Here is a 24,579-nt window from a genome sequence, read left to right on the forward strand (position 1 = left end):
AGGAATTTACAAATTGCCTTTTCATAACAAACATTGGTTTACAGTTGACGGCCAATATCACTACTCTAGTGTTACCAGGTTTCATAAAATAACTTCATATGGCAAAGAACTATTGTAAATATTTTTAGGCTGATATTTCAAGTGTTAAGAAGCCATCTGAAGTCAGACATGGTGACTCATGTCTTTAATCCCAACATTTGGAAGGCAGAGGCAAGTGGGCCTTGTGAGTTTGAGGCCAGCCTGATCTACATGGTGAATTCTAGATCAGTCAGAGCTGCACAGAGAGACCCTGTCTCAAAAGAAAAAAAAGCAGCCATCTGCTGTCTTCTGTGTCTGTGCAGATGTTTTCTGTAAACATCTGTACTGTGATCTTTATTTTCTTTAACACGGTTTTTACTTACAAATTGATACAAAAATGATGAAAAGATTGTAAAAACACTTTATAGAAATTTTCATATCAAATAATAGCTATTATAAGAAAAGAAAGAAATAGTACCTATTTTTTTTCAGTACAATTATTTAGCACCAGATTTCCCTCTCTCAAGTTAGAGAATTCTTTTAAATGTCTTAATAACAACTCATGAGTAGGGGAAAGTTTACTGTTTCTTTAATCTTGAAAGAAAAGGGCAGAGAATGTAGAGTATGGACGACTTCCCTTATGTAGCTGACCACACACAGCTTTAGCAGATGAAGGGGAAACTGGATGGGAATAGGGTTACATATTTCTGTTCAGTAAGGGTATCCATGGTGGTAACTTTCATGATGACGGTAGTCATCCTGGTAGCCATCCTGGTATCCTTGGTGGTAACTGTGGTAGCCATATCCTGCATACTCATCTTCTGGGCAGCGCATCCCCAGTGACTGCTGAATGGCCATTTCCTGTCTCCGAAGTTGCATGGAATCAATTAAGTCATACACGATGACCATCGACCACATAGGAGAAGGATACCAAGACTTAACATTCCCATCTTTTCCAACTAGAAGCATGGAGAAGTACTCTGGGCTCACTTGGAAATAGTTGCGAATGTCTTTCACCAGGTGGGCTGGCACATCTTCCCGCTCAACAGTGGAGCTCCCTGGAAAAGCATTGGAATGGTTGTTAGTGGATTAAAGAGTCAAGAGTTCACAGACATAACAAAGCCAGAGGAAATCATTGGAAGAGCAGAAGACCCAGAAATCTGCTCTCTTTAGCTCAAAATCCAGTTGTCTGCCAGGAGCGTCCAACTAGAAATTACATGCCATGTTGTGCAAGGTTGTTAGTGTCAAACTATGAAACACCGGGCATCTCTTTTGAGAATGTTGCAAAATACAGAACCCAGACCTTAATTTAACCCTGCAACATCGTCTTTACAATCTGTCACTGACAAACAATGATGCTTCTATTTCTAGACACCTTTCCAATTAACTTGCTTCTTGGCATTCTCGTTTTCCTTTCAAGAAACAGCAGAAAGCTTGTTTTGTTGTCCAGGGTGAAAAATACCAATTGTATTGAAAAACCAATGACTGAAACTAAACTAGTAGCATGTGTGAAAAGAAAAAAGAGGAGAGGGGAACTGAGGCTTTCTCGGGGGTCTACGCTGGGACTCTGCCAACTATTTCATACACTGGCATTTATTTCAGTAGGAAGAAGGAGTTGCTACACCTTCTGAAACCTTCAGTCTGTAATCACTTTCTTCAGCTTCTTTGAGCCTTTTATTGCATTTCCTTATCCCTTGAAAGGAAATCAAGTTGATACAACCTCATAAAACAATCATGAGATTAAATGACAGAACATAAAACACTTTGAAAACTTTAAATTCTTTATAGACAAAAAGCATGATTTTGATTATAAAAATAGATATTTTTTACTGTTAGTTTGAATAATTTTGTATCAAAACCAAGATTAGTCCTTAGTCCTGCCCCTGACACATACACATCATGGGCACACAAGCATGTTTGTGCACACACGCTGTTCTTTGAGGTATACCTCCTGCTTGCATATAGCTTAACATGATTTAATTAAACTTAACGCTAATTCATAATGTTTTAAAATAATGAAACATTACCATTAATTGGGAACAGTTCTAAAACGCCTCCAACTTCCTCTCCAACGCCCAAAAGTTTCAGAATGGTTATGTGACGCAGACCTGACACAGGAGAATAAAGCCACAAAATTAGAGGAGAAGATCTGAAAACAGCTTTTACTTCCCACAACCTGACAACTGGTGAGTTTTCAAGTCAATTAAAATTTGAAAAGAATGCGGAACATAAAAAGCCAAGTAGAATAATCTGTTTTCGATGTTTCCAAAAGATAGGAAACGCTTTTAAAACTGAAAAAAAAAAAAAAAAAAAACAGTTACAGATTTTAGGATTAGCAAGAATCAAGTGGTTTTACATATGAGATGGGTGGGATGAAACAGAAGAATTTGCTCTTAAAATGACTCTCTCTATAAAACACCCAAATATGAAACTATTGGTAGTAAAATACCTAATGTGAGCTCAGCACAATGATTGATATTCTGAAAAAAACAAAAAACAACTTAAGCCTGAAGTTTTGACACCTTTGATGGATACCTTGCCCTCAGAAAAGGCACACAAACCAGGTGCGTGATGTTTAAAGAGTCAGTCACAGGATAGGTACTTCACTTGACTGGCACGTTCTTACTCACACACAGCATGCCTAGGGGAACCCCAGGCGAGCACAGCTTGCTTCCCATCTTTAGCTAAGGTTTCAGCAAGGGAGGGAAGGTCATGCCTTGATAGCTTGTTGGAATTCTTTTGAAGATGAAAAGCATGAGAAGGGATTCAGAAAGAAAACATCAGGATGAAGTGTCTAGCAGGGGTAATAGCTCGGCGCTAACGATAAGATCAGTGGAGTATGTTGCCCGGGGGAGAAAATGAAAAGCTTCTATGTGGGAGGGCTCCCGTAAGGAGGAGCCAAAGTCAAGGCAAAATGCTGTTTCCCACAGTTTTGTTTAGTTTTCCACCTTTATCTTTTCCTGGAAAGGTGAAGCATGCTATTCCAAACACCAGTGAGTCATAGTTTCAGAAGGGATGATCATGAATTTAATGACTCCTGGAAAGCATGATTTGTTCACATTTCCTGTGAGTAACAAAAGGCTTTGCTTGCACTCGAGTGGCCCAGGCTTTCTGTGCCAGAATAAAAATAAAAATAAAAATAAAAATAAAAATAAAAATAAAAATAAAAATAAAAATAAACACCTCTTAGTTCTTGAAAAGACATCTACGGAAAAGGAGCAATGACTTTGTTTGCTATCATTGTTTTTTGACTTGGGTGGCACTCCACAGCCCAGGCTGGCCTGGAACTCGCAAACTCCTGGTCTGAGCCTCCTGCTGTTGAAACTATAGATATGTGCCACCAAAATGGGATTTGTTTTGATTTACATTTTTACTGTGATGAATTCTTGGTTGCCCTAAGAACACCTTTCACTACTAGTACCATTGATGACTCCCAATCATTTAAAATACAATTCAGAATATTGACACAATCAAATATTCTATGTCAATAGTTGCAAATTACTAGCCTGGATGAATGGAGAATAAGTGAGAAGTTCTTGAATTGTCTTACCATTTGGAGCTTGCTTTCTGCTTTCCTTTGAGTATTTCACATCTTACAATCGAAAAGTGCTTATAATTTAGAGGCACTGGGCCATACCACAGAGCCTGGTCCTGATAATGCTTCACAAATCACATGAAGACCCTTCCTTCAAAAATCAAGGACAGTTTTATAGCTGCAGCATGATTGTAGATATGGCTCTTCCCACTGGAAGAATCAAAACTGTCTTGATTTGTAATGTTGTAGTGATGAACTTTGAAATCAATGACCAAACCAACCCTCCATACTTCTAATGACTCAGGGTGCTCTCTCTGCAGCTGCACAGCTCATGGATGTCAGCTGTGACATGGCACTATTGACTTCACCATGATCCCATTTCACACTGAACCTAGTAATAAGTTCTATGTACTGTGCATATGTATCTGTGGCCAGATTAAAAACAATACAAGTGCTTTCAGTTACCCTAATGTTTAATAAGTAAAGTACCATGTTATTTTTCAAAACATTGAGGGATTTGCAACAAGGAGAAAAGAAACTTTTTTTTTCTTTTTGACTTGACTTAATAAGGTTCAGAACCAGGCACAGTTACACACACCCATAATTCTAGCACAGAGGAGGATATGGCAGGAGGATTTGAAGTTACATAGTGATATTCTGTCTCTAAAAAAAAAAATAAGGTTCTCTTTCATTAATTCTCAGAACAAGATCAATTTATGGAGAAATACCCAGTGTTAGCAGCCAGTACCCAAGTATCAAATAGGCAATGGTGCCTGTATATCATCATCTTGAGACATGTTTAAAAAGAAATAAAAGATAATTAAAAGTAAAGCAGTAGATACTTTCAGTATAGAATGTGAAAGGAAGAAGGTGAGGGGACCTATAGTTGACTAAAACAGTACTTTGAAAGCAACTTCACATTCAATAGGTAGAGTATGTGTCTGGGAATCTACATCTGGATTACGGTATATTTGGATGAGCTAAGGCTCTGTTTCAGTTTAGAATCATCCAGAAAGAGAGTGGTATGGGAAAGCAGAAAGGAGGTGCCTCCTACTCACCAAAATTGCATGCTTGACCACTGAGGGCAGAGAGCTGTTGTGAATAGGCCCAGTCTTCATCATTAGGGGCAGAGATCACCAGCAACCGCCTCCTCCATCGGAACCTGGAAAAGATGCACGAGGCTGCTGTGACCGCTTCAGACAACAGAGGCCAGTGTAAGAACGCAGAGCAACATTGGCTGCTGGGTTTTTCCATTCCCAGAATAAAAATCCCTGGCCCGTAGAACCTTCCCACAGTATGCCTGCGTGGTGTGTTGGGTCATGGTCACCGTGAGGTCACTTAGGGTAAAGTGAAGCTCTCAGTTATAAGGAAGACTAGTCGAAAGTGTGAGGGAGGCAGCAAAACCAAGATGACACAGGAGTGCTGAAGAGAATTAGAGTCCCAGCAGGGTGCCTGTGGAGTTCAGCAGGCATCAGGAAATGAGAATACAAATTTTCATACAGAAGACTGCTAAATTTTAAGCGAGTGACCATGGCAGCAAGAAGAACGGGAAAGTCACTAAAAGAAAATAAAAGCCTGTGTCCTCTCCTTAGCGGCCAGTTGTTACTCTAGAGGTAAATGTAAGTTCTGATCTCTATCTTATTATCAGTAATAAAAGCCAATGCAACTGCCCCTAGGAAGTGGAAAGCCATGGGATTTTAGCAAACCCAGCTTCTACTGTTAGTACAGCTGTCATGGTGCACTAATAGAGCTTTTATCTTGTATGTGGTAACTTGAATTCAAGTTTGTCATCACTACCTTTTGGGTATCTCTGCACATGTCACGCAATTGAACTAAGCCTCACTTTTCCCTGATTTCTAGAATTGAAAATATCAGTGTCTGCTTCAAAGGGGTATTACAAAATTAAATTCCAAAACCCGTCAGTATGTTATCCGTATGATGGCATGGATCTGGGAAACGGTGTCTTCATTTGCAGCTCCCAGTTTAAAAGCCTGTCATTCACATACCTTGGACATCATCCATCACTGCGCCACGTGACAATCTATCTGATCCTTGTGTCAGTGTGTCATTTTAAAGCCCACATTCACTCCGCAGTGAGTGTTCTTCACTAAGGCTCAAGAAAGCAAGCTTTATTTAACCCGGTTTCTGAATGATGAGAGAGACATTAAGAAGGGAGTGATTTGCCCAACTAGTAAACCTAAGGTGGTACCAAAGTATCGGCTTAAGGATGACGATGCTTCAGTCATGCTCTCGGGGTCCCCAGGGTGGTGTGAAGTATGCTTCCAAGGAAGAGCTGAATGGCGTTGTCTCAAACTGGAAAGGTTTGGGGGTGTTGCTTCCTGCCTCAGGTGCAGGCAGCCAGCAGGTATTAACAATCCCTGAGCGCATGGTTTCTCTCCGTATGCCCTGTCTAGTTTCAGTGTGAACATGAGAGTTTTCGACCCCAAAGAGAATGGCCTCTTGGAGGGAACAGTGGTTTTGGTGAATGAGGGGAAATAATAGTCTAATGAAATATAAGCTCTGAATGGATGCCTGTCTCCCAAGCCTTGCCAAGAATTGCTTGCTGCGACATTACATTCGCTTCCTCTGCTTGTTTTTCTTCAAAGGGAAAGAAAAACAAGTCTCCACTGAGGATAAGGAGATGAATGTTTTGGCACAGACAGAGGGAAAGGAGCATATGAGACGGTCCAGAGGTCCCTGGGAAAGGGAACAGTGGCGGCGGCGGCAGTGGCTGCGTCTGCAGCACGGTTGGCCTTTGGATTTCCCTGCTTCCTTAGGAGGAGCGCCAGACCAGACCTGGCCCCCAGCCAGGATCTAACCAGGCCAGCCTCTCTGGCCTCCATGGAGCCATTGAGCTATTTTAGTGAGGTCTGTTTTGACTTGTTTACCTGTATGTGCCGCTGAATGAGGTTTTGATGGGAGAGGGATGGGACGCCCTGTCTCAGATACAACCCAGAGAAGGTTGCTTCCCATCAGGAATGACGGGACTTCGCGCACAGGGATCCAAGGCCTCAGCCCAAGGCACTAAAGGAAAAAGCGTCCAAGGCCTGTCTGTGACAAGAGTTGTGACCCTGCTTAGGTCCCCATTTGGGGGCAAATAGTTCTTCTGTCACTTCAGCTTCTCAGTCAGTGAAACCCTACAAGGTCTGCATGTGTTTGCTTCTTTTAACTGGCATACCAAAGTAGTGTGCATTTGCCCACTCTTTGGGGCTTCTGTCTCAGGGAAGGCTAATTATAGCGTAAAATATAGTGCTAAAGACCAGACTGGTTTCAGGGTCTGGTCAGTTGAAACCAGGCTGTGCCATCTCACCAACAAGTCAGCAAATTCAAGGAAAATTCCCATTTAGGGACTGGCTTAGTCATAGAACGTTTCCCCCCACCCCCAATTTCAGGGTTTTTTCTTTTTCCTTTTTCTCTTTGCCTAGGTTTCAATTCCTAATGGTCTACTGAGTTTCTCTCGCTGACTATGTGTGGTACAGGGCCTGAACAACATCCTGGAATACTGTAATAGCTAGCACTTATTGGTTACTTGCTTGGTGCTAGGTTTTAGCTCCTTGCTACCTTTAGTATTCAATTACCTTTTCACAGTGATTTTAAGAACAAGAACACTTATTATCATTTTGCAAATTAGAAAACTGAATCCCAAGGCAGTTAAAAAAATCAGCCCAATATCTCACGATCAAAGAGTTGGGGGAGGGAGGCAGAGTTCCAACACAGGGCTATTTTATTCCTGCCATCGAGTAATACGTTATTCTGTTTAAAATTTTAAGATATTTTATTAATTCTCTGAGTATTTCATATAGTATATTTTGATCATATTCTCTACCCTCTCTACCCTCCAACTCTCCCAGATTTATCCTCCCACTCATAACTTCCTACACACTCAACTTCCAGGTTTTTTTCTTCTTCTTTTTAAAAGCCATTAAGTGCAATGTTCATTGTCCAACTACTTTTAGGAGTGTGGTTGACTCACCAAGGGTCACCATTAAAAAACCCCGACTCTCACTCTCCAAGCAGCCACGAAGTGTCAACCTCTCTTCAGCTAGTTAGTGAGATTTTCTGTCTACCATGAGAGAGGGTGCAGGGAGGTTTTAGGTTCAGAGGAGGTGGTTAACTTCAAGGAAAGGGTTTTCTGGACACAACAGAGCAGTTGTAATACAGACTTATAGAGATTATGACACCATGCACAAGACCTGTGAGTGAATATGTACACACACACACACACACACACACACACACACACACACACACACGATCTTGTGAATGTTAAAAGAATTTTGTGTAATGACAAATTTGTAACTACACATGAGGTTGTGTAATTGAATAATTAGGAAGTATAGCACAAGTTGAAATCTAAGTGAACACAATTGTGTGGGGGGAGCATTTGAAAATATTCAAACACAAGAACCTATGGGCAACATTTTACATCTGAATGTATACCAGGTGAAGTTCTTGGTACCAACACGGGTGAGTATACAGCGACTTGGATGGAGGAGGGGCCCCTCCTACCATTATTTTCATTTTACAGTGGAAAGATTTTTAAAGCAGATGAGTTGAGAAGCCCAGGGTCAACATAATGGATGTGTTGCAGACTGAATCCTCATATGAATGCTAAATCATACCTTCTTTAGATGAGACACTATGCCCTAAGGGCCCCAAGTCTCCTGGGTCTGCAGGAATTCAAGTTATTCGCTTCCTATTCCTTGAATTCCTGAGACCCTGACTAACATGAGGCAATGTGTGAAGATTCAGCCCATGTGACACACATTTCACACTGAGCCTCCAGAAAATGTTTGCTTCATTTTGGGAGACCCTCAGCCACAAAGTACACCTGGGGTAGTGTTTTTATTGAGGTCTCTGTGATTTTATTTGTTGCGAGTGTATTTTTCAATTTCATCTCTCTTAGGGCCTCAAAATCCTAATGAAATTTTCACTCAAAATTGAGAAAGGCATGGAGCAAAGAAGAAATTGTCATTTTGCTTTTCTTACTCTCTTCTCTGGGGGATGCTCCTACCCCTTGCTGTCAAAGGGCTGTGAGTACACAATACTCCCCAGAGAATCCTGGAGCTAGGTCAAGAGGAGTTCTACTTTTAGGGATTTAGTGAGGCTTTCATTGTCTTGTTGCAAGGATGTGGAAAATCAAGCACAGTATATCAAATCCCATTTGGAAATGGAAGTAGGCTCATGAAGAAAAAAAAATCATGTTCACAGCGTCTTAGATTCACTGACTGTATGAAGCAATCCTCTTGGAAGTTTTGAATTTGCTCTGTACCGAACAAAGGAACAGAAGAGACCCATCCAGTATCACCAAATCAACCTTCATAGTTGGAGCCTTGCAACCAGAACCATTTCCAGACACTCACGACTAAGCCCAGCAGACAAGGTGCTCAGACACAGACGAGCACTCTCCCATAAGTACAGGCGAAGTGCCAGGTTTCTTTGGTTCTGAGCTCATTCCAAGCAAAACGGCGCTAGCCTCTCCTGAGAACACAAAGATGATGTACCTGGACAGGAAATTCTCCAGGGACTGCTTCTTGTCCTCCTTGCAGGAAATGCCCTCCTTCTTCTGCTTCTCCATGTCTTTGATTCGGGATTGGAAAGTATCGATCAGATCGAACACAGACTTCATCGTGATTGGCACTTCATAGTATTGCTGTTTAAGAAAGCATAGGGTACATATCATTTATACCATCTAGCGAGGTTTGGGGAACTTTTTGATTTGGAGCCTAGAGGGTTTGATGGTTTATAAATGCTCTTTTGCAATAGTACTCTCTGCCAATTGCTTAAAATCAGGACTCCAGGAAGCAATTGGTGTATTTATAACGAATTATTTTTGTCTTCTTTTACTACAAATGATCCATATCTTCCCTACCATACAAACCCTACATTCACTCCCACATGCCTAGCACTAATCTGGTCCCTGTTTATGACACAACCAAAGAAGTGAGGAACAGTAAGTACACTAACATAGAGAAACTAATGGCACGGCATCCTAGAGTTTTTAACTTGACTTTCCCATCAAATTCTGTTTTATTTACAGACAATGACGTTCATTTCCTTGGATCCCAGCTACCCATACTTTTAAAAGTCACCTGATGTGGATATGGGCCCTGCTCAGCAGAACCAATATGAGGGGCCATCTGAGTGTGTCTTACAACTTGGCCTCAATGGGGTTTCATTTTAGAGATCATCTAGTCCAACTTTTCCTGTGAGAGGTGAGGCAACACATGTGTGGAACACGTTAATGGAGTGATGTCTCCCCAGGACCACAATAATACTGCAGGTCAAGCCAGTTGTTCTGATGGTGCAGACAGCACCCCTCCCCCAACATCTTATAATATCAGCATCCTGGAATGATGAAGACAGTGAGATCTGTAGCTAGCCTCTGTCGGGATGAAATCTAATTCTAGCCGGATCAACTCAGACAAGGCACTTACCCATTCTGGGACTGTTTTTTCTCTCTCTGAAACGAGACACTGGTACTTAATTTATATCTTTAAGACAAGGATTGCATAGGTTTGAGCAAAGTGCTTGGTGCAAGAAAAGTGGCGATAAAAGCTAGCTATTTTGTTATTATTATTATGACTGCATAACTCAGTTTTCGATGGGTTAGAAACTTTGTCCCTACAGAAAGAAAGTTGATGGAAAATCCTTGTAGTCTTTTTTATCTTAAGTCAGGACTTTCCATAATGGGATCTGTGGTAAGTGCAGGTTTTTTGAAGGAAGGCATTCCTCCTTCTCTTTTATTCTCAGGGCTTAGATCACTACAGTCATTTAACTAGTGTCTGGTAAGTTTGCAGCATTGTGTGATGGAAGGATTTGGTCTGAGTCACATAACTGGGCTAAATTAATCTCAACCCAATCTAAGAGATCATTTCTGAATACAAATTTGTAAGACAACTGAAATACTAGGACCATTTCAAAACCTTACTACCATGGCATAGTTTGTGTTGAATTATACATCTAGTGAACGCATTGACCATAGGGAACCATAGTTTATATTCCAAGGAGTTGCACCACATCACCCACAGCAAGAGCCCTTACCTTGACTCTCAAATCCACATCTGTCAGCACCATGAAGAAGTCATTGTAGGTCATTCCATACTCTTTCCTCAGCTCGCCGATGAGATGTTGGTCCACCAAGTCCTCATCATCCACCACATGCATAGGTTTCTCATTATCTTAAGGTCAACAAAATGTGAATAAAAATGAGTATGGCAAAACAGAAAACATTGAGAAGAGAGTGAGTGGAGACACTGAACTTTCAACCAGCTCAAGTCAGATAATACTTCCTAGTTATATATATTTAACTCTCAATATGTGCAAACAGTACTAATTAAATCAGTTCTATAGCAAATTGGTAGATATAAAGCAACCAAATGAGTATGTAAAATAATATTGAAAACCACTCCTATAAGAATGGCAAACCCATCTCTACCCACCCGATTCATGTGAATCAGAAGTGTTAGCCTTAAGGCTGCCTAGCATTCCTAGAAAACTGTCCATCCTGCCAAAGTATGAGTCTTCACTTAAATTGCCAGGAAACTAGACCAGACATGTTTGTTAAGGTTCACTTCCACTATAGATAATTCTGAGTCTGAAGTCTGTGTCTGTTCCTCTTTCAGCATATAATTAACTTTGGAGTTCAGTAAACATGCACCATAGAGAAAAATAGTTTATGCTCCAAACCAGTCCCAGGTTCCTTTTGACTCTAAAGGAAGTTAAACTCTTCACTATACAAATTTTGCAAATGAACACAATCTCAAGCAAAATTTAAGTCTTTGGAAGACTACGCATCATTCAAGTTTTCAGTCAAAGAAACCGTTATAATTCAGAATAGTTCCTGAGTCAATGGGAAACATGAAAATCAATGTCTTACTTAGTTAGGGTTTCTATTGCTGAGAAAAAACCACTGTGACCAAGAGCAGCTTGGGAAGGAGACGGTAGATTTCAGTTTACAGTTCCACAGCACAGTCTATCACTGAGAGAAGTCAGGACAGGAACTCAAACAGGGTAGGAATCTGGAGACAGGAACTGATGCAGAAGCCATGGAAGAATTCTGCTTACTAGCTTGCTCTTCCTGGCTTGTTCTGCCTACTCCCTTCTAGTACCCAGGACCACCAGGCTAAGGCTGGCACTAGCAGGGCCACAGTAGTGCCAGCCACATCAATCATCAATCAAGAAACTGTATCACAGGGTCGCCCATAGACAATCTGGTAGGGACATTTCTCAGTTGAGATTCACCCTTCCAAAATGACTCTAGCCTATGTCAAGATGACAAAAACCAGCCAGAGGACAAGACCCAAGGTGTCTACGGCTTAACATGCAAGTTACATAACTGGAAAGTATTTAAACATTTCTAAGGACAGGGCAGCTTTACAGACTGTCCCTAACTTGTGGTTTGACTTCAAGTTTTTTCAACTTGGTGATAGAGTGAAAGTGATACCCACTCAGTCAAGCTGTGCTTTGAATTTTTATCTTTTCCTAATATTTGTTCGTGATGTCAAGGCTCCAGAACCCATTGGATCATGGGTAAGAGCTGAACATGTAGCATAATGTATTACTATGCTGTGCCTTAGAGCTTAGAAAATCGGTAGGTTAAATGCATTTCTTATTTTTAATTTGTGTGTGTGTGTGTGTGTGTGTGTGTGTGTGTGTGTGTGTGTGTACAGGTGCCATGTGTGCATGCCACAGCATGGGTGTGGCAGACAACTCTCAGGAGTTGGTTCTCACAAGAGTCAGTTCCCTCCTGCCAACAGTGAGATCAAGGAATTGAATTCGGGCCGTAAAGTCTTCATACAAGAGTCTCAATCTGCTGTGCTGCTTTGCAGGCCCTAAATGTGTGTCTGTATTATAATCTTCCAGGTCACCACGAGTTTATCAGTATATAACTCCAGGGTAAATTAAAAGATATCTATATTTACTTCCTCTTCAAAATAGGTTAGTGTTTCCCTCAACTTTACCTAAAATTGTATTTTCAAAATAATCCCTCTTATTAAGGATAAATCTGAAAAATAAAATTAGTGAATATATGACAACATAAATATTAGCACAAAGAGTCTGAGTTATCAACGTGGACAGTACCAAAGTGCTATGCTGTGCTAGAGGATATTTTGCAAATACAAGATTGAAGCTGAAAATAATATCCATTACTTTCCTGGTAAGAGGGCGATTACAGTTAAACTGCTACTTTGAGTCATTTGATTAGGCTACCTGAAAAAATATAGACAAGTAGCTTGATTTCTCCAAAACAAAGTACAAGTAGAAAGAAATCTATTTCCCTTTCCAGAGTTGTAACGGTGTCATGCAAGTGGTCCACAGACACAGGACCTAAAGAGCTGTATGAGGACCAAGCCCTGTCTGAAAAATGCAAAAGGATATGATAGGACATATTATATAGATCACATATCTATTTTTTTTCAATTATACAGTTTGCTGTTGTTGTTGACAAAATATATACTAGTTAAAAATTGTTATGTTGATGTAGTAGTTTTGTTTGTTTTTAGTATATCTTCTTCAGTATACAAAATAAGTGGCAGAATTAAATGTGTAATATGATATTATTCTTGGTTAAAAACAATTAAGGCAAAAGAAAAATGCCAGCATGAATGCCTGTACAAGATGGCACCCATCAACACCTAGTCACTGAATGGAGAAAGGATTATAGGGCTCTGTTGTTCTATCAAGCTTTATTGTAGTTAACGGTAGAGGGGGAGGGGAGAGACCATTTTCTTCAGTGTAGACACTGATAAAGTCCCCATGTTTCTATAAACACACTCTCATCCATTTATCTGTAAAGAGCACTAATGAAACTAACTGGGGCACACACACCAATTATTATGCATAATTAATATGTTAATAAAACTATGAAAAAATAAAAATGTCCCTTGTGGTTAATATTCTAAATCTTCACAAACAGGTTTCAAAGCATCCCAGATGAGGTCAGCAGACTCACGCAGCTGACTTACGGCTGAGTACAGGTACATACATAAACCTAACCAATCCAGACCAGCTGAACCCTGTAGCTGAACACTTGTTACCAAGTGGATTTTTTATATAATATGCTGCTGAGGTTTGTGAGTCTTGGCTCCATTACATCACTGAGGATGAATCTAAAAAACCATAGTGGATGCTGTTCAGTTCCACCTACTTTCAGAGCTGAGTTTTCTATATTTGTAGCTAGATTCCCCTCCCTGAGAGTTACTCTTCTTAACGAAGAGCTGCCTTTCCTCCAGTCACACACAGCTGAAGGGCAGTGGTGGGTGTGAGGTCAGGCAGGGAGAGCAGATATAAAAGGCATTTCCCTCACCTCAAAACTGACAGCCCTAAGTGTCAACCACATTAGAGCTCAAAATCACCCTTTGTCTATCCTTGCGTTCCTTTCCCTCACAGGAATGGAGGAAAGGAATTAACTCCCCATAACCTCCTTACATTCAAAACTCAGAGTGTCAGGGTCTCTTTCTCAGGGACCACAACTGTAACAGACTCTGAGAAAGAAAAGAGGACTGACTTGTTCAATGACTAGAAGTAAAATGAGGGTAGGACTCAGACAACACAACTTATTCCCATACAGCCCACTCTGTGCTACACACACACACCTCACAATCATCCGCAAAAAGGACCCTGGTTCAAGATCTAAGACAAACTTTGTTCTAACTGGCAAGAAGCCTGTTTCACAATCTGGTTTCTCCTCTCAAGCAAAATGTTTTCAGAAATAATCCAGCCAAATATTAGAAATAAAACGTTTCACACTTGCAGGCTACTGAAATGTCTACATGTTTGGCCTGAGGAAAGAAATCTGCCCAGGGAAAACATTGAAGGCTTTGATCAATGCTGGATTGAAGGAGGATGGAGGCAAGTATACAGCAGGACAGAACCCACTCCAAGCCAAATTCTGAGGAAGGTGCATATGAGGCCACCTCCTCTCTCTGGCTGCCTGCTCTAGCCACGGGTCTCTGCCATTCTTGCATTCTGTGCAAATCAGAGCAGGGTTAAATGTATGCGCCTCAGGTGGGGGAAGCAGCATAAAAAGCACAGGTGCTTAAGGCTGTCCACTTCTACCTAAGCACGCTTGTTCTTGGGAAGCGCTGTAAGACCTCCAAGTAGCCGTTCTTTAAGGAAGTCCTGTAAACCATTCACAGTCTCCTAGTCCAGCTAAAATGACTCACAGATCCAAGTCTGTTTTGTGACATTTGGAACAGGATTATCAAGGCAAGGGCCAGACTGTGGAGGTGAACTGTTTCTCACTATTACCAGTAGCCTAGTGATGGGATGTTTGCCTGGTTCCTCATCCCTCAAGAATCCTGATCCCCAAAACCAGTGGCCCAATTCAGTAAGTTTTTTCATGTATTTGATTGACTATAGACAGTACAGTAGAACTAAAAAAAAAAAAAAAATAGTTTCAATTATAAGCTATTAAGGAATTGTACGTTTCGCATTATGGTCCAAATGGTTCACAACCCCAGCCTGTGATTGTTTCCTCTCTGTGGCATCCACGATTTCTTTTCATCTCACCTTTCCCTAAGTTCAAGTTGTGAACTGAAGTTTTTCAAGGAAGCCATATCTGTGCTGGAGAGTGCACAGTCTCTGAATGACTGATGACTGACTACAATGTTATAGTTGGGGAGAAATGGAATGTTGCAGATTAAGAGACAAAATTATCTCAGGCTATCTTTAGTTTCCTTCATATCCACTTACTCCCAAACGTATTTGACCTAGCATCTTTCTGACGGTTAGTAAAGCTTTTGGAATGTATTACTCAGCAGATCTCTAACTTCCACCAACCCTGAAGCTAAGAATGTTAAAAGATAATATCTGGCGCTGAGGAGATGACTCATATGCCACGGAAGCAAGCATAAGGACTTTAGTTTGGATCTTTAGTCCTCATGTAAAAGGCTGAGCATGGGGGTGTACTAGCTAGCTAGTCCAGCCAATCAGCAAGCAGGGTTCAGTGAGAGAATCTGTCTCAAAAATGCCTGGTCTACAAATAGAGTGTCCGGCCAGCCAGGGCTACACAGTGAGGAGCCCCTGTCTTAAAAAGGAAAGGAGTAAAAGGGGATGAAGAGTAAAGAAGAAATCTGACATCAACCTCTGATTGCTACACACATTGGCACACATTAGAACACACACACACACACACACACACATCTGAAACCTATAGATTGCTCTGGTCTGCTGTAACTACTAACAAGATCTTACCACCAATGTATTTAATTAACACATTGATTTACAAGGTTTTTTTTGTTCTGTCTCTATGAAAGTTCACATACCCTCTTCCACATTAGAGCAGGCCATCCAAGGTGACCTGGATCTATGTTCACGGGCCATGATCTCTCATATTTATACCATCATGAACTCCATTATTTCCTTGGAGGTAAGAACTGCACTCTGCATCTCTAAAGCCATTCACCAATGCCAGAGCCATTTCACTCTTTACTGTGGCTGTGGCACCTCCCTCTCTTCACCAGCTGTTTTTCTGGTATGTGGAATGGATCGCCCACTTTCATCACAGTCCCTGGAAGCTTACCTTTTCAATCTTTGTATCCAGACCAATCAAATTAGAATTCCTCATGGTAAGGCCAAGTGAGCTGCATTTAACAGGTTTCCTAGCTAAGTATAATGTACTCAAAGGACAGAAAGCTACTATCTCACAGAAGAAAACCTGAATTCTTATCATAGCATATAAGGCCATTAATGTTATGGATCCAGTGTAACTTAACTAATATATCTATTAAGACTTCCTCCAGCCGGGCGGTGGTGGCACATACCTTTAATCCCAGCATTTAAGAGGCAGAGGCAGGCAGATCTCTATGAATTTGAGGACAACCTGGTCTACAAAGTGAGTTCCAGGACAGCCAGGAATTTTACATAGAGAAACCCTATCTCAGAAAATGAACAAACAAACAAATAACAAAAAAGACTTCCTCCATGCACTGTATTTCAGCCCTCTATTTCAATATCAGAACTATGGCTTCTCTCAACACATTGGTGATGCACATCTGGAATCCCAGGAGGCTGAGGCAGGATGATGGTAATTTCAAGGCCAATCTGGACTAGAAAGTGAGTTCCAGGCCACTCTGGGCAACTTAGTGACTCTCTCTTTCCATATATACGTATATGTATGTGTATATCTGTCTTTACATGTGTGTATATATGGTTGCCTGCAGAGGGCAGGGAGTTATAGGGTGAAAGGATCAGGCACCGATTCAAGAACCATCTATGTATAACTTCTTATATAAATATATAAAATGTATCAACTCCTTCAAAAGTTAGATGAAGATAAAATACCTCAGTTTCCCAAATGAGAATGACATAAATTTGATTTCCTAAGGTTTCTCCATTAATAAACCCACTATTTAAATTTTTTCTGCCATTTATGGTATTATCCCTGATTATAGCAGTTTTACATCTAAGCCTATTTTTTTATGTATACATACACGTATACACATAAAAGTTTAAATTTAGCTTCTGCAAATGAGAGAAAATATTTAGTTGTATTTCTGAGTCTGGTTTATTTTGCTTAGCATGATTTCTAGTTGCATCCACTTTTCCACAAATTTCATTTTTCTTAATGGTTACGAAAATTTCTTTGAGTTTATATACCATGTTTTCTTTATCTGCTCATCTTTTGACAGGGAATCACTTATCTTTAGACCACATTCTCCAGAGACTTTTTTTTTACACACTTGACCTATATTCTTTTATCTTCCTTATTGACCTAAACACTGGTCCATTTGATCTTAAAGGCCGAGAGTGGTGGAATAAGGTGAGTGAATGGGTGCTAGGCTTTGTAGCCTATCTAGATACTATCGATAATTAGAGACTGCATGAACACACAGGAAACAAATGGACACTGTGGAAACCCACTCACCCAGACTCTGCCTTACTAAGGGTGGTGAGGTCCAGAAAAGGTGGTTGCCAGACACTACAACCACTGATAAAAACAACAGTTAGAGTCAGAGGATCAATTTTTCTGGACTGCCTCAAAAGGAGAGCAGGATTTGGGGATCGTTATGGATACTGATGATTGTGAGCTTCACCATATAACATAATTCTTCAATAAAATCGAAGACAAAATGTATTCAGTCATCCTTATTTGTAAAAGTGAGTTTAAAATTCATCAGTGTGTATTCTTTATTTGAAGAAGTACTTTATGCTTTGTCTCTTCTTCTTGTTGTATTCCACACCCATCATTTTTTTTTTCTGTGTCCTTTCTATTAATTCCCCTTAAACACTCATTCCTTCAGAAGAAGCTACCAGTACTGGGGAGATAGCCCAGCAGGCAAGAGCACTTGCTGCACAAACATGAAGACGTAAATAAGTTCATATCCTTAGCAGCCTTGTCAAGACCTGCAACTCCAGCATTAGTGGGTGGAAACAGGCACATACTGGGACCTCTAGTGGGAACAATATGCTCACGTTCCGAGAGAGACCCCGTCTCAAAGGAATAAGGTGGAGAGTGATAGAGGAAGACATTGGATGTCTCCCAATGGCCTCTGAATGTAGGGGAAGGTCAAGCATCTTCACATAACACAAACAGGAGGAGGGAGAGGGAGAGGGAAGGAGGGAGGGAATTTAAAGTATTTCTTGTGTTATAGTCCTTAATATTTGGGGATCTGATACCAATATCAAAGTATTTTTCAAGTTTATATTTTTCTAGGAAAAAAAAAATCCCCACCTGCTGTATTCTACTTCCTTGTTTCATCCTTTAGTTAAGAACCATTACCCAGAGACTTCTTCCTATCTGATCAATTCTGTCTATGCTCTTTCTACTCAACATATACACCAATATTCTTATGCTACAGTGACATTTTTACATACTAACAATAAAGAATTACTTTATATGTGAATCCATTTTAACATCTCATAAATAATATCCTCTCCACTGGCAAACCCATAAGGGCGTCGGAATTTGCCCAAGCCTTGCGACTTTCTTTAGACTAACGTCTGAAACCTTAAGTTTCCTAGTGTTTGTAGGCCCACACCAGATGTGACAACTACCTTTGTCAAGATGGGCCAGCTGGTGAGGGCAGCCTACACTGTATCTGGTTGTCAGCATCTGCTTTCAAGGCCTAGGAAAACTCTGGAGAAATACACAGTACTTGCTTCCTGTTTAAGGAGAAGTAAAGCCACTGGACAGACTTCCAGCTGAAAATCAGACAAAGCTGGGATTTGGTTCACTGAGACTATGGCTCACGCCAAGTTTTATTTTCCCATAACTGACTCCCAGTCTTGGCTGAAAGAGCTACACGCCTTTCTCGTAAGGGTAACCTGGGTCACAACACAGGGAGAGAAGGGCCTCCAGGAATTAGGTTAGAGAACCTCCCTTACCTCCAAATCAGGCCTGTACTGTTTGTTACTCTTTGAACAGAGAGGTAAACTACATGACCTGACTTCCAATAACTCCGAAAAAACAACAACCACAACAACAATAAAAAAAAAAGCCCTCAGCCCCCTACAGTTCACATTCAATTTAGATTTCTAGAAAACACCAGAATAATGCTAAAAATGTTTCAAGGCAGCACCAGATGCTTATAATATGATCATACCAAGACTGAAGTCGAAGATGTAATGACTTCTCCAAACGCCTCTGAACTAAGGAATGGGAACACTTTGTGGAAGACTTGGTAGGTAGCACATTTGACACTGAGATCCCCTGGCTGGGGAGGACTTTCATCATCTGCCAGTACCAGTCTGTGCTGGATTGAAAGCCTATTTCCTCTCCAGACATCTGGAGTATCATGAAGCCTGCTGGCTCAAGCGACTACGTGAAACTCCAGGAAACAAATAGTTTGAATCCCGGTTAACCACTAACTATGCCTTTATGTTGTTATTCTCTTGGGCTTCTCAGTTATCAAGAGTCCTAATGACAATCTGACCTGAGAGAGCGACTGCAAGTCACCATTCTGTAATTAGCAGAAAGCAGCAGCAATTGTTTTTCTGGTGGCAACTGTGAAGGCTCCTTTGATTGTTGAACTACCCACCTGACCCAATGGATGATAAGGATGGCCACAAGAATAGTGCCTATTGTCAGCAGGGATGTGTGTGTACACACTCTTATTTCATCACCACAGCCTGTGAAGTAGGTTTCTTTAAAGACTTAAGAGCTAACCTGCCCAAGATCACGTGACAAATAAGTTGTAACTTTGGATGTGGACCTCCTGGCTTCCAGAGCTACTTCTTCGTTTCTTGGTTTTACTTGATTGATTGGTGGTGCTGTCAGTATTTTGAGACAGAGTCTCACCGTGTGGACCAGGCTGCCCTCAGACTCACAAAGACACACCTGCCTCTGCCTCCCAAGTGCTGGGATTAAAGCATCATATCTGGCTGTTGTTGTTGATTGAGGACATTAATCACCAAACATTCGTAGCAGAGGGACAGAGTTCACAAATCAGTTACTGATCCATGGTGATTAATGTGGGACACCAAGATGGATGTTATTTATTTGTCCTTTGTAGCCACCTCAGGGGATGGTGAGCCAATGAAAGAGAATGCATAGCTGAAAATGTGCAGCTAAGTTCTAGAGAGCCATTGGGTAGCATTGTGCCTATACTAAGACTACTATATTTTACATCAAAACATGTGTTAAGACGATTGATCTTATGTTAACGGTTGTTATCACAATCAAAAGTGCATAGTTTAGAAAACTAGTCCATATGCAAATCAAGTTGACATCATAATTAGGACAGATGTGGCATTTGTATCAACATCTTGCATCAGAAAAATCTTAGATATGTTAGTTATTTTGTGCTAACTAATTGGAAAAATATTTTCATGTACTTTCAGAAGAAATATATTTATGGAAAATATAGAGGATAATGAAATATAAAGAATGAATCCAAAGAACTTTAATTATAGCTAAACAACAAAAGGAGTGAAGTAATGTTTAAGAAAGATTTTCCAAAAGATAAAACTTTTGTCAGAAAGAAGGGTTCAGTGGGAGAGGGAGGGATTTGAGGGAGAGTAATTGGGGGGTAAAATGACCAAAATTACAAACACACACACACACACACACACACACACACACACACACACAACTGTTACATAAAATGTTTTATGGAAACTATTGCCTCTGGTTCCAACCTTCTGAGTGTGAGGCTTAACTAATCAGTGACTCTTGCAGCATGCCCGTGGGAAGCGCTGGGAACTAGAACTCAGCTGCCTGAGGCGAGCTGTGCCCCATGAGCCTCGTACACATCATCACTATGAAAAGTTGTGCAAACTCTCAAGTTCAGGCAAATTCTTCTGCTCTCCAGAAGGATTTGGGTGAAGTTCAATCCGTATTTTCAGCGACCTTTCGTTTAGGCTAACAGTTTCTAACTCTAGCTAATTCCCCCTCCAGGCTTGCCAGCATCCAAGAGTCTGGCAGGTCCCCATGCATGATGAAACACTTGTAGCATAAAGCATGTAGGCATATATTGACCGGTGCTGCTCATAGGCAAGAGGACCCAGGACCCCAGAGAAAGGGGCCACATATTCTCGCATTCCCCCCAATTATGTAATACTTTTCTCATTTCCCACCACTTTTCTGACTTAACAAAAAAGAGTCATACATGTCTTTGTTTTAAAATGCTGACATCTTAAGCCAGAGTGTCCCTGCCTGCATAGATAGATAGATAGATAGATAGATAGATAGATAGATAGATAGATAGATAGATAGACAGACATCATCTCTGTCATCACAACCAGAGGACCCTTCAGACATCTCAATGTTTCTTCTGATCTCCTCCAACCCCCGCCCAAGGCCTCTCCCATAATAACGGGCCCACCACAGATAAGGGGTAAAAACAAAACCAACAGAACAGACAAACAAAAAACTATAAAATGCTTAAGAGCACCTAGCTGAAAGTGGTCAATTTTCAAGGAGCTGTTGTTGACAGGACCAAAGATGGTGACCACAGAGATCCTCCTGGTGGCCATTTTGCAGAAGCTCTCCAGATACTCATCCCGCTGTTGGACGTACATGTTGTTCTCAGCCTTGGGAGTGGTGATCAGCTGGAGGCAGGGGAGGACAAGCCAAGTATTAGTTCACAGTGCTCAAGTCACGATGAGGCCAAACCCAGAGACAAGTGGGAGCAGAGGGCACCTAAACTGTAAACTGCTTTCTTAGACAGTTGCGTAATCAAGACCCAAATGACCATTTAGACAACCTTTCTTTCTTTCTTTCTTTCTTTCTTTCTTTCTTTCTTTCTTTCTTTCTTTCTTTCTTTCTTTCTCTCTTTCTTTCTCTTTTTCATTTATCCTCTCTCTTTTATTCTTTTTTCTTTTCTTTTAAAGTAAACTAAAACAAGTCCAGATAGTTTAGATGTCTCTACTCAGTTCTCTAATTTGCCTTCATTTCATCTGTGCTATGGCTTTCCGATTTGTGGCACAAAGAAATATTTATTCTTAGTCTGTCACATTCCATGAATATCTGACATGCAATAACTATCTGCCTTCCTCCATTTTGACCTTCATTATCCTAACTAATCAGGCTAATTCAATCACTATTTTTTTTTCACTTCCATAATGTTGAAAAAATTTCACAGCCAGGCCAGCACACTGTGGAACAGAATTTTTACTAGGCAACCTTGCAGACAGTTTTTAGGATAGCTTTTGGGGCTATATTTTGCCACACAGATGATATTTTTTGTGGCACTCAGCTCAAGGAGGGGGATTTTGATACTAGAGCCCAGCCCTACCCCATCAGGATGGTCTTAACTGTTTCATTTTAGCTTTCTCTTCAAATCAGATCTGGAGTTTCGTCCATGTTTTATAACTCTTGACTTCTGAGGAAAAGATACAGCAGAGATATTTTGATCTCCAGCCATCTGGGGAGCTGTATTTCATTTTGTTTTGGTTAAAATGAGTATGCTTTGACTATTCTACGTACAAATGTATGCATGTTTATTTGTTTGTGTATGTATGTGTGCTTGTGTATATGCATGGATATGTGTGTGTATTTAGCTAATTATCTAGGTTCTCTTGCATTTTCTAAGAATGACTCAATGTTTTGAATCTACTTTAAGAGGAAGCTTCTCTGATCCTTTGATCATTTTAGTTGACTTTTTTCTGGAACCTTCTCCAATGTCATAGATTTTTCCAAGGTGAAACCCAAACTGTTTCCCACATGCCGAGAATGGGCAACAACACTTTGCTTGTCCTGGAAGTGGGAGGACATGAAGTTGTATTCTGATGATGACCAGGTTCTTGTTGACCTCCTGGAACCAGAACTCACATGGCAGGTGTCCACAGTGAACCCCACGCGGGCGCCTTTTGTCGCCTTACCAGAAGGCTTGGAAGCAAGCCCCTATATTGATTTATTGATTGATTTATGTAAACATTTTCTTGCACTCGACCATGTTCAAATTTAACAACCACTTTTCTAATCACCCAACCAGAACTTATAAATTCTTTCTAAAGTTCTGTGTCTACCAGGTTAGCATTTGGGGTGGGAGAAGTTACTATGTCGTCAACCTTTGTCAACTATTTTGATCAAAAATAGCCAGTAAATTTGGCCCCAGATTGATCTTGCTGTTGGTTCGGTTTTTCTCCATCAGAGTTGTTTGTTAATGCCTACAAGCTTTCCCGGCTGAAATCTCTGTGCTTTCCAAAACACTCCCTCTGGGAAATTAAAATGCTTCTGGAAGCCTGTGAGTGGGACATTAGCAAAGGGTTTGGGGGTTGCTTTTTAAGAAATTTTTCTTAGTTCATCACTTAAACAACATTTTGTTCATCCCAAAATGGTCTGTTTATGAGCAAAGACAAGCCAAAAAAAGAAAAATCTAGAATATGTCTAGTTAAAATAAAATTTCTAAATTCTTCCTTCCATATCAAAACACATATAGCTAATTAAAAACAAACTAACAAGTGGAAATATGATCAATGTATCTTTTAAGAACCATGCTAGTTTTTTTTCCTTAAGGCTAAGTCTGAATCAATGAATAAATTTTAGATAGATGTGGAATTTTGATACTTTTCCTCATGGAGATTATATCTTTTAAAACATATTTCCTGGCCACTATGTCCATATAAACAGACATGAAATGCAAAATAACAAATGAACTGAAACATGTCTACTTAAAATGATGAACTAAGAAAAATTTTGTGATTTTGAACTCCTAGCCCATATTTAGAATATATTCCAAGAAGTTCCAAGGCACAGCTTCCCAGACACTAGATGAATGATAATTACTGTTCTCTCCCTTCATGTCCATACCCAGGATTCATTTCATTGCCTCATTCTTTGATATGGAGCCCTGTGGTCCACGGCCATATTTTAAGAATTCTCAAAGGTTCCTCCAGTCTTCTCCTCCTGGGCATGTATAATTAAGAATTTCAGACAATATATAATCTCAGAGATGCCCTTCCTCCCCTGCATGCCAGTTTCTCCCACATGCACACAGTGATATCAGGTCATGGATGTCCAGTAGGAATCTCAGAGTAAGAAAATCCTTCCAGGCTTATCTTAACTTGGAGCTTTTGCCCAGGGACGCTTTAACTCACAGGGAGGTGATGTACATGTTGCACAATTCACCTCCTGGCTTCTTGTCTTGCAGGCACTCTGCCCAGGCTTATAAGCCTCCTTTACCCTTGTTATCAGACCACTCTCAACCATGAAATAAAAGCAACTTTTAGGCAAAGTGGTACAGAGGAAAGGGTGACATCCACCATCAAAGAGGGAGGCCTAGCATTTTTGTCTTACTTCAACCCTTGGGTAGCCTGCAGCCTCTTACCTTTGTCTTCTTTACCGTGGAACAATCTCTATGCAAGCTTTATAAAGTCTCAGGAATTGAACAATATACGTAGATACTTGAATGGGGCTATGCATCCAAACACGCACATATCTACTGCCTCTGACTAGCTCACCAACTCTACCATCTGTGTTTGCCCATGTCCTCCAGTCTCCTACATCCTACCCTACTACCATATCTCAAACACATACTCCTTTTAATTACAGCTCTACTTGCCTGTGCACTCACATGGAAATTTTGTGTCTCTTTTATGTATATATTTTATGTTGATGTCAAGTTCCTTAAGGCTCTGAG

The 24,579-nt window shown here is 40.6% G+C and overlaps 1 protein-coding gene across 1 annotated transcript; it reads right to left on the minus strand.

Moving 5' to 3' along the window:
* Positions 1-585: 585 nt before the first annotated feature.
* Positions 586-21,577, minus strand: Ccdc80 (coiled-coil domain containing 80; the record flags this gene model as incomplete). The annotated part of the gene is made up of 6 exons (XM_059277370.1): positions 586-1,076; positions 2,046-2,126; positions 4,612-4,715; positions 9,058-9,206; positions 10,598-10,734; positions 21,391-21,577. Coding segments are annotated over 6 exons (1,005 nt in total), but the record flags the coding sequence as incomplete, so codon positions are not given.
* Between the last annotated feature and the right edge of the window lie 3,002 nt (positions 21,578-24,579).

Source organism: Peromyscus eremicus, chromosome 12 (assembly GCF_949786415.1).
Source record: "Peromyscus eremicus chromosome 12, PerEre_H2_v1, whole genome shotgun sequence".
Lineage (NCBI taxonomy): Eukaryota > Metazoa > Chordata > Mammalia > Rodentia > Cricetidae > Peromyscus > Peromyscus eremicus.